Genomic DNA, 14,189 nt, shown 5'->3' on the forward strand with positions numbered 1-14,189 from the left:
GACCATGTCTCTGCGATTGTGGACGATGTCCTGGACAAAGTGGTGACACCTGGAGGAGATTAAAGAGAAAAATATGAAGGAAAATGATCAATACACTACTACCTATTCCTCATCAACAGTTTAACCATGAAAACACAGATAAATATTCAACATTACAGCTGAGGCAGAGCATTTAACATTAGAGGGCTGTTTCAGAAAATGAACAGTTGACTGCCGTCACCTCCTGAAAAACCAACAACAAATACTTGGGAAAAAGTAAAATAATTATTGTGTGTCTATCAACTAATCACTGAAGCAATGATATATGTTACTGTGAACTGCACAACAATAATAAACAAAATCTTTGAATGCAGGATTTTAACTTGTATTGTTTATTATACTTCAGTAAAGTCTGAATATTTCTTCCACCACAGACAGTCTCATACAGAATCATTATTTCACATTTCAACCTTTTGAAGCTTTTCTTTTTTATGACATTTTTTGAACATTTTTCATGCCTTACTATACTATGACATTTTTTGGCAGTTTTTGACACCTAACTATACTATGGCTGTGTTCAAAACAGCATACTAACGTACTATTCATACTAAGACTGACGTCAAAATTAGTACGTAGTGTGTTCACACATCATAGTATGCAAATTTTGTGTACGCAAGAAATGCCCAGATATATACTAAATCGGCAAGAATTTCAGAGTATCCACCATGAGCTTACTGGATATACTCAATTGCCCCACAATGCATTGCGTTTTGTCCGACTGCCTACAATGGTGGACCTTCAAGCAGATACTCCTGGCACCAGCCAGCAACAGTGCGCCTACAAGTGTGAGTATTTTAACTATATTATAGGTTGTATGTGGTTAAAATAATATCCAAACAACAAGGTTTACATTAATAATGAATCTATTTTGTTTATTGTTGTTGGAATTGATGTGGCGCTTGACTGGTCAGTTAGCCCGTTAGCCTACATGCTAATTTAGTTTAGAGGCTTGTCAGTTGGCGCCGTAATTACTACGGAGCAGTAAATGTGGACATATGATGTATAGCCGTGATTAACAACGTTGTACGTTGTTGTTCGTTTCATCAAGAGGCTGATGCAGATACGGGCCGCCTATACCCGATAGGCGGGCCGCCTATACCCGATAAATCAGGAGCAGTTCACGGGGAGGCGTAACGCCGTTGTCCGAGGCTTTGAGTTAGATAATTAATTTCAATGTGCATAGTTCATCATAAGCTCTTTCGTTTCTTCTACCAAGTGAATGATAATTTCACTAATGATATGCTTGTTTGGGATGTTCATCAAAGATTAAGGGCTGGAGGGAAAGGTGGAGGCTGGGTGGGTGAAAAAAAAAGTGGGAAAATCTGAAACAGAAGTACAAGGCGAGTTCAAGCATCAAAAACACCACAGTCTTTATGCTAAGCACAGAAGAAACATGTCATCATGTTTTTGCTTACTTAAAAAATATCAAGAAGTTTAGGATCTTACCAGAAATGCAGAAAATATTCTGCAAAAGGTACAGTAAGAGCAGTATGAACATACTGATTTGAATATGCTATGATATATCAAGAGTAAAATCATATCAAGAAATATGAACACTAGGAAACGCAGAGTAAACAGTTAAAATATGACAAAAATATGATGTGCATATAAGTGATCAAATATAAGCAATAGTTTGTAGGGTATGAATAGTGAAAAGTTGTTGCTGCTGCCACCGGTGGTGAGAAATGCATTCTGAGATACTGGTAGTATACTTCAGTGTGAACGGCCACCTACTTAAACGCTCATTTAATAGGCAGCATACAGTATATACTGTTTGAGTATGTAGTAGGCAGTACGTTAGTATGCAGTGTCAAACACAGCCTATGACATTTTTTGATGCCTTACTATAGCTTAATCCCTGACTGCCCTCTTGGATGTTTTGTTTTGTTTCTTGTTCAGTTTTTAACTTTTAGTGTTTATTTTTAGATACCTTTTGTTTTACATATGTTGTTACCACTCACTCAGTTCCTAAATCTACTGATTGAATTGTAATTTCTTAAAACTGAAGTGCCTATTTTCGATTGTATTGAAAGGCTAATGCTAACGCTCGCCACTAATGGTAACATCCGAGTGTAGCCACAAACCAATGACAACGACATGAGAAACCATCATAAACGAAGTTAAAATGACCAGGATGGAACACAAATTTACAAAGAGATGCAAAAGGTTGTAAACAATTACAACATGGATTTAAACAGACTATCAAGAGCTCGAAACACAAACAACACAAACACTCCTAGCCACGTGATAAAACACGACGACGAGAAGATAAGGCTAATGCTAACGCTAGCCGCTAGCTAGTTCGCTCCTTAGACTTACCTTCGCGCTGCAGGTGTATTCAGCGTCCAGCCTCACTCGTGTTCGATAAAAAAGCAGCTCCAACGCTCGTTTTAGCATTTTAGCAGTTTTCTCACAGTACTGACAAACAGAGGCAACGGTCCGACTGTAGGTTTTGTTCTGATTTCCGACTTGTCTCTCCTTCTCTCTGCGCGGTCAGACATGACCGATGACGACACACGACGCGGCCAATCACAACACACGCAAGCCAACAACGGCAGAAAAAAATGCCAATTGGCCGTCTGATTCTGTTCCGCCCTAGTAACCGTCTCTGGTCCACACACTAAGACTGAAAATAAAGGAGAGGTTCTCATTTTTTGTTGAAAGCTGGAGATGGATCTAAACGTCAGTAAAACAGCCACAGGTTATCATGTTTAAATCACTAATCTAGTGAATTATTTTATCCTCAGACATCTCAAGACAAAACATCCACAGCACTGTGTGTGGGTACACACAAAACATTATGTAACGATTCAGATAACTTTCTTTTAGCTGATGTATTTGTGGCTGTTGCACTAATAAGTCCTATCAGATAACTAATTCTCAAGAGCAGGAGGGCAATACTACATACACAATTATAATACACAGTGTTTAATAGTATCACATTAAGCAGTTTAGACATTAATGTTACACATTTTATTCTATTGCTCTGAGTAAAATACATTTCACACCAAGGAAATATATTTCAACACAATACAAAATAGAGGGAGAATACACCAATACTGACAAGATTACATGTATGTAAGTTTGTATGTACATGAAATAACCAAAAACATTCATGAGTGTAACAGTAACACAGATTGTCTGTACATTTGTGCCTTCAATATGCAAAGATTTCACTTTTATTAATGGCATACACAAAGAAAGTTTAAATTAGTGGGTGCTGAACCAACGTGCCAAAATTCACTGCTGCAATGTGGAATAAAGTCAACTACATTTAGAGATTTTATTGAGATGTTAAGAAAAATCTATGCTAAAAATATGACCATTAACTAAAATGCCAATTGGAATTTATTTTTATCCTCAGTCTGTTAAGTTTGTGTTAATAATGATGCTTTGTGACATTCTTGAAAAATTTGGTGTTGCACTGACAAGGTTGAGGATTTCCTCTGTAAAAAAAAACTAAAACACGTTTTTGCACGAGAAAAGCCTGGGAAAAGGTCCATACGATAAAGCTGAAACAAAAACCTCACACTTCTTCCCCTCAATCCTGTTCATACCCGTCTCATCTTTGGCTTGATCTATGGGTGCAACATGTTGTGGTGGTGCACTACAGTCACAAGCTCAAATACATGTTTACAGATGTGTTTTGACGCTCACTAAAACCGTCCAGTTTTGTTCTTGACATATCTATGCCATAATTCAAAGAGCAGAAAAACACAAAGGGAAAAAAAACCAGAAACTGAGTCACTTGGTTATGAGCAATGAAAGCAACCAGATAATGAATGAATTATAAATTAGCATTAACATGATTCATTCAATGTTATCCAGCACAATAAACAATACAATCTTCAATATACATTTAAAAAGCTCCTTTTAAATAGCAACACAAATCAAACTAGTTCCTACAGCAGCACAGCTATGGTTATATAGTGCAGTTTTGCTCTCAGCAGGAAAACTTCCCAATCACAACACACAATAACTATGATCAGAACTGTAGCAGAAAGAAACGTCTAAATTATATAGCCATGGTATATAACAAAGAGTGTAATACAGTAGTGATGCTAACTCTGAAACACTGTCCTGCAGTGCATGTGGTCATATTTTGGTGTTACAGAGGGATGCAGCGGACTACCATCTGTTTACATGGAAGATAACAGAAAGAGTTTGATTATTGCTCCGGGGGTTAAATGTGTATATAAAAATATGAAATTCAGTAGTGAGTACAATAGCAGAAATGAGATATCTTTCATCTAAATCTAAATAGTACAAAGATATCCTCATACAGGAGTTATGAGTCATATTGAGACACTCTTTATGGACAGGAATCTGAATTTCAAGTGGGAACAATTTTCAAAAATGATCAGGAATGAAACCATTGAATTTCAGGATCACACATAAGAACAATCATTTTGTGTTTCTGTCTGTACAGAAGTTCCTCCATAAAAATGCAGCAGTTGTGCGGTTGCTGTAGTCATGCAGCACTCAATCAGTTTACATTTTAAAATGAAAGTATCAGCATGGCCTGTACAATCTTACTGTTGGGGTTACAGGGTTTTTTTGGACATGAAACATCAACTCACACAAGCACTGAATCATAGAGTATTCTCTGTAACGAGTCGGGTCTGTCAAGAGGATCACTCATCTGATTTGAGAGCTCATTAGCCCTAAAGCAAGAGGAACACTTGTTTATTTGCAATAAACTACTCTCTGTATTCCTGTAACACAAGCAGCTGACTTTATTTTATGATGCATATTTGGGGCCATCTGGTGGATTCACAACCAGAGGCACACCTTGAATCCCTAAAATACCACATGCATATGTGCTCCATACACTGTACATCATATATATATATATATATATACTATATTTATAGATATATCCAAAAAATATACATATTCTTACATCATTCAGACAGTGCTGGGATAAAATTCAACTGACACTTCTTCATGTACACCATCATTACTATCTAACCACAATGACAGTTGTGTGTTTGGAAAGCTTGGTCAACAGTGTGAATAAATTTGATCAGAGAAGCTCAAACTCTGCCAAACTTCCACTTCAACAAACCAACAACAAGGACTGTGCACACAATTACCCACTGCCGTGACCTGGATATAAGCTTTTAACATTTTGACTCTGTCACACAACATTAGCTACTTTCATTTGGTACAATGTAACATCAATGGCTCGAGTGCAAAAAATAATTTTTGCAGAAGGCTAGCTATCTGTTGGACAGTTAAATCCTGTGTCTCCAACTTAATTAGACAGCTCGCTTTGCTTGACAGCCAAGCAGTTTTGAATTCTTTCAATCCGTTTGGGCAGTCTTTCAGTTTGAGTGTGGACATTAAAACCAGAAAAACTGGAGTTACAAAGTTTTCACATGACAACACCAATACACTGTTGTCTGACCACAGCATTTTCTCTTAGCAACAACACATAGACTCACCAAAGGACATTCCTTTCCAACTAACACAACCACCAAACAAGCACCATCACTTACAACAATCAAATAACTCATCAATGTGCTACTAAAGATAGTGACTGCACTAGTTAATAAAGTGATCTCAAATGATGAAAGGCCATGAAACACAAGTTGCCACTGCCATGGCAACAGTACATATTCATGCTGACAAAGATCACACTCAGCAGTGTTAACTAATGTATGCTGTGCTCTGTGATCTTCTGTAGTATAATTCCTACATGTTGTCTTTGCCAAATGTATCTAGCACCTCATTACCTGGTCTAAGAATATGAAGGGACATAAGTACACTTCAAGGAGAGTTCAAGAGAGTAAGAAGCTGCACCAGTGTACAACAAAAGAGTAACATATTCACTGTGGATTGGACTATTTAGAGCTAATCGATGCACTGGTTTTTCCAGTTTAACAATTGTAACGAACTATACTCAGTGTGTGATAGATTAAGATATTACTTTTAATAACAGCATAATGTGACAAAGACTAGGGAAGAATTGGAAAGGCAAAAAAGATTATGTTACATTCAGAAGCAATACACAACTTACAAGCACTAGCCTTCACTTCAAACTGGAGTTACAAATGATTCAGAGGATTTGCATGAACCTGAATGATATTGGTGAGTCAAACACAAATCAGTAACTTCATGGACTACCACCCCATAGTCAGTTTTGCCCAAAGGAAGACAGAAAGCACACCACAACACAATAGTCATAAAATAAAAAAAATCAGGAGTCTTTCCTAGGGAGTACCATCTATGTACAGAGAGAACTGTAGATGATATTCCTTACTAAAGTGTTTAGTTTTTCCCTTCAGTGAATCCTCTTTTTTAAAATCAGTCAAATAATTGTCACCCTCCACTGTTACAGTTGGAGCAGCTTCATGTAGTCATGTTCAAAAAACAAATGCAGCAGTACACGCAACAACAACAAAAAAACTGCATAAATAAATTTTGTTTTGCTCTCCCACTTGTGCCCACAAGACAACAGACATGTGCATATATATATGTGAGTGTCTGCATGTGTGTGTGTGTGTGTGTGTGTGTGTGCGCGCAAGTGTAGGCTGGTCCTACAGGCCCTTGTTGAAGTAGACGGTGGTGGTGTGGGGACTGGTCTGTCGTATCCTCTCCTGCAGGTCTGCTTCAAGCCCACTGATGCTCATTGAGCTACAAAGAGATGATTGAACATTAATAATTTGCTGGTAAAGTTTAGTTAATGCCTACAGATATGACCCCCCCCCCTCTCCGATAAGAGTGATGTGAGAGTGGCTGTTGGTACCTTTTCTGTGGGAACAGGGCGCAGCACAGAGGAGTTGCAAACACCAGGCTGAAAATGAGGTAGAGAGGGGATGTTTTAGACAGTTTTACCAGTTCCTTTTTAGTGCAGATACTTGTGAGTCCACACAGAAACATCACAATGGATACTCCTAGTGTAATTTACTTACCACAGACCTACGAGCCCCACCTGGACTGGAGCATTTAGAATTGGGAACCGCTACAGAGATGAAATCAGAGAAGGCAGAACCACAGTGAGATCAGGCAAACAAATTGTCAATGTTTGTCCACAAGACATCCACATGCAGTGACTGTGTAACATGTGAAATGCAGAAAGACTATTTTCAGCCTATCCAACATACCCAGTAAAACCACAGACTTACTGACAACAAACAACAGGATGACAGTCATGCACATAGTCTACTTACCTTCATGAACGCTCTCTTCTCCAGAGCATTCATTATGACAGGAGGAATGGCTGTAAAAAATAAAAAACAAATCAGGTGAAGTCTTCTGCTTCATGAATAACAAAAGAAATTTCACACTTCAGGAGTGAGAATTTTTTCATCCCTCAGCTAATGATCAGTCTTGACAGTTATTTTGTTTTAACCATGGATGATTTGTGTGGGACGACAAAGGCTGGTGCACATATTTATATTCATACTGTCACTGAGATGACCATTGTTGTATATGATATTCACTGTTTTTGGGTCTTCCAACTTCTGAGAAAAATATCCTGCTCTTTAGCTGATTAATGCTCCACTATGTTCACCAGCTAGTTGCTAACTGTGTCTGTCTGCCATTGGATGCTGAGCAGGTAATGTACAGTGGGCTTTTAAACCAGAACAGTGAAGGTGTGGGCCAGACAGTTAAAAATGAACTAAAACTCACTGAAAAGGTCTGTACAGTGAGGGTTGTTATCATAAATATATTGATTATACACAGTTTAACAAACCAGTAGATAATATTAATAATCTTGTCATTACCCATTGCTGGTACTGCCATTCCGATCCTTGACACCACCACCTGCACGATGGCCTGCTTGGCAGCATTAGCAGACTCTCCTAACCTGTTTCCATTCTCATCCGTCACAGGGATACCGTACTTCAACTCCCTGGAGGAGGCAAAAACAAAAGTCATATAGAGCTGCTGTAGCAGTTGTTACAACTCCTAAAAGCTCTTGGGTGAACAAAACAGAGGACATTGGCTTTTACTTTAGAGATTTCACCTCTGTCTCATGAAGGGAATGTTGATACAGTTAGCAGCAGCAACAGCAGCAAAGGGGACAAACCGGCTGACGATTGGAGGGAGACGCTGCAAAGATGGGGGTGAATCAGAGACGCATTAGACCAACTGACCAAATATGCAAATATATGCAAATATATGTGTAGATCAGTGTGTCTTTATCTAATTTACTCTGTTTCATTTCATCAATTTATTAACTTGATCCTTTGGGTATTACCGTAGCTAGAGACTTGAGCCCCAAGGCAGTGACTACAGCTCCAGTAGTAGCACTGACGTAGGCTGCACCGAGCTGACTGTGAGAAAACAGATGCATCAGAAAACATATCACATGTTAATTACCCACTTCCTCTTTCACACATCATAAATAGCTGACTAAGTCTACAGAACATGAGAACTGTGGCTTATAATTTCTCCAGTAAACTAAAATAAAGTATTTCAGAGAACAGTTGCCTTGGTTACAGTGAAAATTCATGCTATATATGAATATGCAAAGGTAAATAAATTCTCAGTTACATGCTTCATCCATGAACTATGCATTTGCATGTCCTGAAGGAAACCCTTCTGAATGCATGCATTCGATGCATTTCTGCAGCATCTGAAGGATGCACTCTGTGGCAGAATGAAGAGAGTATGCAAGTGCATGTTGACCCAATATCAAACGGGAGCACTGAACCTATGTCAGCATGAGTGCATGGTGACACGGGCTTGAACATGGTTAACAGTGGAACGTAATACCGCTGTGAGGGAAGGGGAGAGGCCAGCAGCTCCCACCGCCTCCTTACAGACACTAGTTTAGAGGGAGGACAGGAATGATCTAGAGTGGAAGAGAGGTGAGAAGTCCTCCCTACTTCACGGTGATGGGGGCATCTCCACTGCGGTTGGTGTAATTGACAACAGCGTTGAAGGACTGGTTAACCCACTGCCAGAACACAACTGCGGGAGTAGTCCTGCAAGCACAAAGAAACAACATTTTGTTTGAGGAATTGAGATTTCACATCATGTCAAGTAAAAACTACTGTATTGGCACCATTAACACTGCAGTGAAAGAGTTTGGTGACACCATAAAAACATTGTCACAATAAAGCATACAAGCAGTTCTACAAAAAATATCCTACTATCCCACAGTAAAGAAAAGTGTGGGTCATTTATTATATTGAGCACACTTTGTATACCCTCAGTCACTACTTATTTCACACAAATGCAGCCTGAAGGAACCAATTATTAACATCATCTGTCAACTCGGCAGTTTAGTTTTGATTACAGCTGGTACACATAAAATAAAGATCAAGAAATCTGTTTGTGTAGTGGAGCACTGTTCTCTGTTACATTATGCAGGCCCCAAAGTACAACCTCAATGCAACAAAAGTGAGTACACTTGTGATCACTGTATCAAAAGTGATTACACCTGTGTTCCAGTCAAGGTTAATTGTGTGAACAAGGTTGTAAAATAACCTAAGAACACTTCAGCTTTCTCAAAGAGAGGCTGAGAAACAATCATCTGTGAGAAATGTCTCTAGAGATTTCTGACAGACTGGTGTCATCCATGCCCAGGAGAATTGAATCCATCTCAAAAAATGATGGTGGACATACAAAATATATATATATAAAAAAAATAACAGTGTGGAGTCTCACTAATGATGGTGTGCTGAGTTTTGTTGCAGTGGCTCTCTAATATGAAATACCAAACATTTCTGTTTGTCACTGTGACTATTTTAGTGATATTGACTGAGGGTGTAGCAAGTTTTGTTGTATCTTGTCTGTATGACAAGTGAAGTAACAAGTTTATCCATTTGGCCTAAAATTATTTATTAACTATTTATTTTTGTCAAGGAAGAAATGAATAAATGATAATTCAACATGCCTTTTGTCTTTGAATCAAATGATAGAGTACAATGATAGAACAAAAAGTAAGAGTCAGTCTTAACGCTGAGAGGACAGAGTTCATGCACTGAGTGCATCACTAAGGCCTGACCAAGAGATACACATTCTGTTTCACATTTAAGGTAGGATAGCTACATGGAAAAAACAGAATGTACTCCCTCCCTGGCCTTGAGCACAGTAAGGCCTAACAGGAAGAGATAAAAGTAACAAGGGTGGCATTTTTGCCAGGGACACTATGACGCACATAAAGTATCAGGATAAGCCATGGCAATGGGAGTTAAGATGGACTTACTGCCAACAGTCAGCAAGAGCTACATAGAGTCATAAACACATCTATCTGGTATCTCAGTCCCTACAGGGCCTGTTGCCTATGAGATAGGAAACCATTACTCAGCTCTTACATTATGGTATTACCTCAATCATGAGAATGATATATTTTGCTCTTACAATTTTCACCATCTGTTGCTGTTAAGACAGAGAAACATACTGGATTTATACTTTGAATATCTGTATTATCTAAATGTTGATAATGATATTATATATATATATATATATATATATATATATATATATTTAAAAAATTCTCTCCTTCAGTAAATCATCTTATGTCTAACCTATCTGTGTTTATTTGTTGTTTCAACTTCATTATTTAAAACTGATAAAATTTTAAACTATAGTGCCCTCCAGTGACTGTATGCGAAAATGTCAGCAGTACATGCGGCTGCCCCACTAGTCTGATCATAAAGTGCTTTCATCAGTGATTTCATCCTGCTCGTTTTTATAATAACAGGGTTTACTGCAGGTCCCTTTCATTTTATTCCAGCAGTTTTTATTTCAAAATGTCCCTTTTCCAAAGCCTGTGATACAAATTTTAATTGTTGTTTGACTTTTATTTCACAGCACCAATTTTCAAATGACTGTTTTCATAATTCCACTTTTCATCAAGCCTGTATCTGTCTATCACGACAAACAGGACAAAGCAGCATTGAATACTTTTTAAAATCTGTGACTAGCTAATTTTCACTTGATAAATCTAAATTAATATACTAATTATCTTTTTTTAAATTAATAATATTTTTTCTGTTTCAGCACATTATCACATGACTTCACTGTCCTCTCAGCAGCCCAATGATTCATGAGTATTCAGTACAGTAAGTTTTATTTTTTATTCTTTAAGAGGATTTTCACTCCAGGGATTAAAAGCTCTATTTTTATGCATTGCCACTGCTGTATCAAGGTTAAATTTACAGTCACATGGAAACCATATCAAGTTTATTCAGCACTTTAGCAGATTACATGTTTAATTCATAAATCTTGTTTTTTTGGTGTTGAACACACTGAACCATGTGTTGAAATGTGTGCTGTACCTGTAGAAGGTGAGCATGCAGCCTGTGATGGACATGTTCATTGGAACCTGAGCAGACATACGCCCAATCACAAACATCTTCTCGCCTGTGTCAGGGTGGAAGGCGGAGTCGTAGATGTACTTGGCTCTCCAGAGTTCATCCTCCGTCAGGCCAGGCTTCACGATCCCAGCTCTAAAAAAGTCAAAATAGTACAGTGACAGAATTTTTTGAAAATAATTTACATAACAGGATATACTGAACCATTTTTATAAATCCTGACAAAAAAACGGCAACATAAAAATGCAGGTCCACAGCCCAGGAAGTAAATACACTGCCTTTCAAAATTCCCACACTAATATTGTGAAAGAAAAGCTCTTTACCTCAAGTCCACATATAAGAGTCAGGCATCATCACCTGGTCACATCAGTGCTAATTTCTATTCATGCCTCACAACACCCCACCCACCCAAATATTATAATTCATACTCCTACTCCATCCTCCAGTGTCTGACCCTCTACCTGTAGTTCTCCACGATCACTTTGGCCTCCTCCAGAGTCTCAGAGGACAGCAGGACAGTCCTGGGATCCGTAACCATGAAAAAGTGCTTGGCACGCCCCATGAATGTGCCCTGGTCCCATCGTGGTTCCTTGATGTTTATGTTGAGGGACAGCTCTCCAGACATCCTGGCTTTCTATGATCAATGACACAAATTTTTATTAATATTCAAAGTTTTTTCCAAATTTATACTGGATTGGCATTACACAAGTGTGTAAGAAACAATTGAGAAACTCTATCCGATACATTTACCTTTTAGAATAAATTTGGCAAAATTAGGATTTCAATAGCGAAGTATCTGATCTCATCAAAAAAAAAGGGAGACAATGCTACAAATCTCACCAGACATCTGATGGCACTGTTTTCAAGCCCAGCCCTAAAGGTGAAATTATCATGATTAAAAAACCTTGGCTGCACAGTTAAGCCCCTACCTCTGCTCCATTAATAGCTCTGCAGCAGTAAAGAGCTGCATTGAAGCAAAGCCCCCTCCCCCAATCACTAAACAGCATACAACCCAGAGCAACTATACACAGTTATCTCTGAGAAAATAACTCCAAACAGAATTGTGGTCTAGGTTTAACATATTCTGCCTCTTAGTACTCCTTGGTTGAAGCTTGATTAATTTTTCTGATGTGTTGTTCTTGCTGTCTCAAATTCAAAAATGACCACATTGTTGTCTTGTCAAATTGTTGGTTCTTTGGGAGTGTTCAGCTGCCAGGAGGCTAATCTCAAACATCCTGTAGGAGTTGTGGCTGTGAGTAGGAGATAAGTGAAAACTGTGTTTTTGTAAGTATGAGATAAATGCTTGAAATGTATGCCAGTAACTGTGGTATTTTATCAGTCAAACAAGAAACTTCAATTTCTGATATTAGTAGATCTGCCAATTATTCTGGTGAAGAATTGATTTGTCTATATTTGTTAGTTTTAGCTTCTAAAAAGTGAGAATCTGCTGTTCTTCTTCATCTTGAATGATTGTTTCTGGAATATATGAGTTGTAGACTGATGGACAGACAAATTACTGAAATACTGACAAATCGCTACTTGACATTCCATAACCTAACCCTAACCCTAACCCAAATGAACAACAAATTAAATGAGAATAGGAAGATAAATATGTGAGGAATATAATTATTAACTGCAGTCCTTAATCGACTATCAAAGTAGTTATCCATTGTTTTGCTGTCGAACGACTAATTTCTTAAAACTTTTTTAACCTTGTAAGTGAATACACACAAAACCATTACAAGAATGTGTGTGTTGAAGCAGCATTCCTACAGTGTATGTGATGGGATAGTCCCTGCAAAGCTCAGGCCATGAGAGGGCCATAACCACCTATGGTCCCATCTGCAGGCTACAGCAGATGGAAATACTCCAAGAACACACTGTACAAGGGCGATATAATAACTGATACGGTGGATTCAAGGACAAAAACGTTTAATATGTAGCTAAAACACACAAACGGCTTATGGGTGGTGTTCAAATATAAATACACATTCCACACACAAATTCACTTTAGCCTTAGAGTAAAATATAGAGTAAAAGACCTGGCTATCTACTGAGATAGCCACATAAATTACACGAGTTACACACAAGTAGCTGATCAAAGACATAGCGTGACAGATGGGTTTGGGGAAGTCACGACACGCTGCCGGTTCCTACGAGCAAGACGGCTAACGACAGTAGCCAACAAACAATCACACACTGCAGTACAGGAATACTATAACAGGACAGTGAACCACATCAGATTCACACAACATGAAATGTTTAACCACTGGGACAATAAACAGCTTTCTATGCTGTCAAAACAAATCACTTCTTGGCACCTAATGTCAACCACACAGCTAGCCTGATAGTTTATAAGCTAACTAATATGCTAGCACATCAGTTAACGTTGCAGGGGCACATATCGAAGCGGAATAATCGCTAACTTAGTCGGATTGTGATTTAAATTAGTCAAAGACGTGAACTCGGTCAGTACTGAAGCCTACCTGGTTTGTTTTCTTTGTTTTTTGGAAATGTATGACCTCTCAATATCACAGTACCACCGGGTAGACGTATGCTGCCTTCTAGTACTCATAAAATTATCGTAAAACACAACCTCAGCGCAAATGACTGGGAGATAAATAGGAAAAAGTAGACATTTCTGTTACGACTCATGAGAGGTCGTGTCTACAATTATAAAGTGATGGATTTAAAAACGTATGAAACGTGCCGATGGGATAGGTAAAACTTCAGTAAATGAAAGACCAATACAACAGTGTAAAAAAAAAACTCAGAGCATCCGAGAAGCCTTTGAAAGCAGCACCGTAGAGTCACACGCTGGGGGCGGTGTTTGTCATGGAGGTGCTGGAGACCGCTGGGCGTGGAGGACAGGCA

General features: G+C 38.4%; 1 protein-coding gene across 1 annotated transcript; it reads right to left on the reverse strand.

The window, feature by feature from the left end:
* Nucleotides 1-2,951: 2,951 nt before the first annotated feature.
* On the reverse strand, nucleotides 2,952-13,907 carry sfxn3 (sideroflexin 3). Its single transcript, XM_018671890.2, has 11 exons — nucleotides 13,802-13,907; nucleotides 11,777-11,949; nucleotides 11,280-11,450; nucleotides 8,880-8,978; nucleotides 8,249-8,324; nucleotides 8,015-8,100; nucleotides 7,773-7,900; nucleotides 7,215-7,264; nucleotides 6,957-7,006; nucleotides 6,791-6,838; nucleotides 2,952-6,678 (listed from the first exon to the last, which is right to left on the reverse strand). Exons 2-11 carry the CDS (start codon nucleotides 11,938-11,940, stop codon nucleotides 6,582-6,584), a joined length of 969 nt encoding a protein of 322 aa, XP_018527406.1. The 5' UTR covers nucleotides 11,941-11,949; nucleotides 13,802-13,907; the 3' UTR covers nucleotides 2,952-6,581.
* Nucleotides 13,908-14,189: the final 282 nt, after the last annotated feature.

The sequence above is a fragment of the Lates calcarifer genome, linkage group LG16_LG22 (genome assembly GCF_001640805.2).
Source record: "Lates calcarifer isolate ASB-BC8 linkage group LG16_LG22, TLL_Latcal_v3, whole genome shotgun sequence".
NCBI lineage: Eukaryota > Metazoa > Chordata > Actinopteri > Centropomidae > Lates > Lates calcarifer.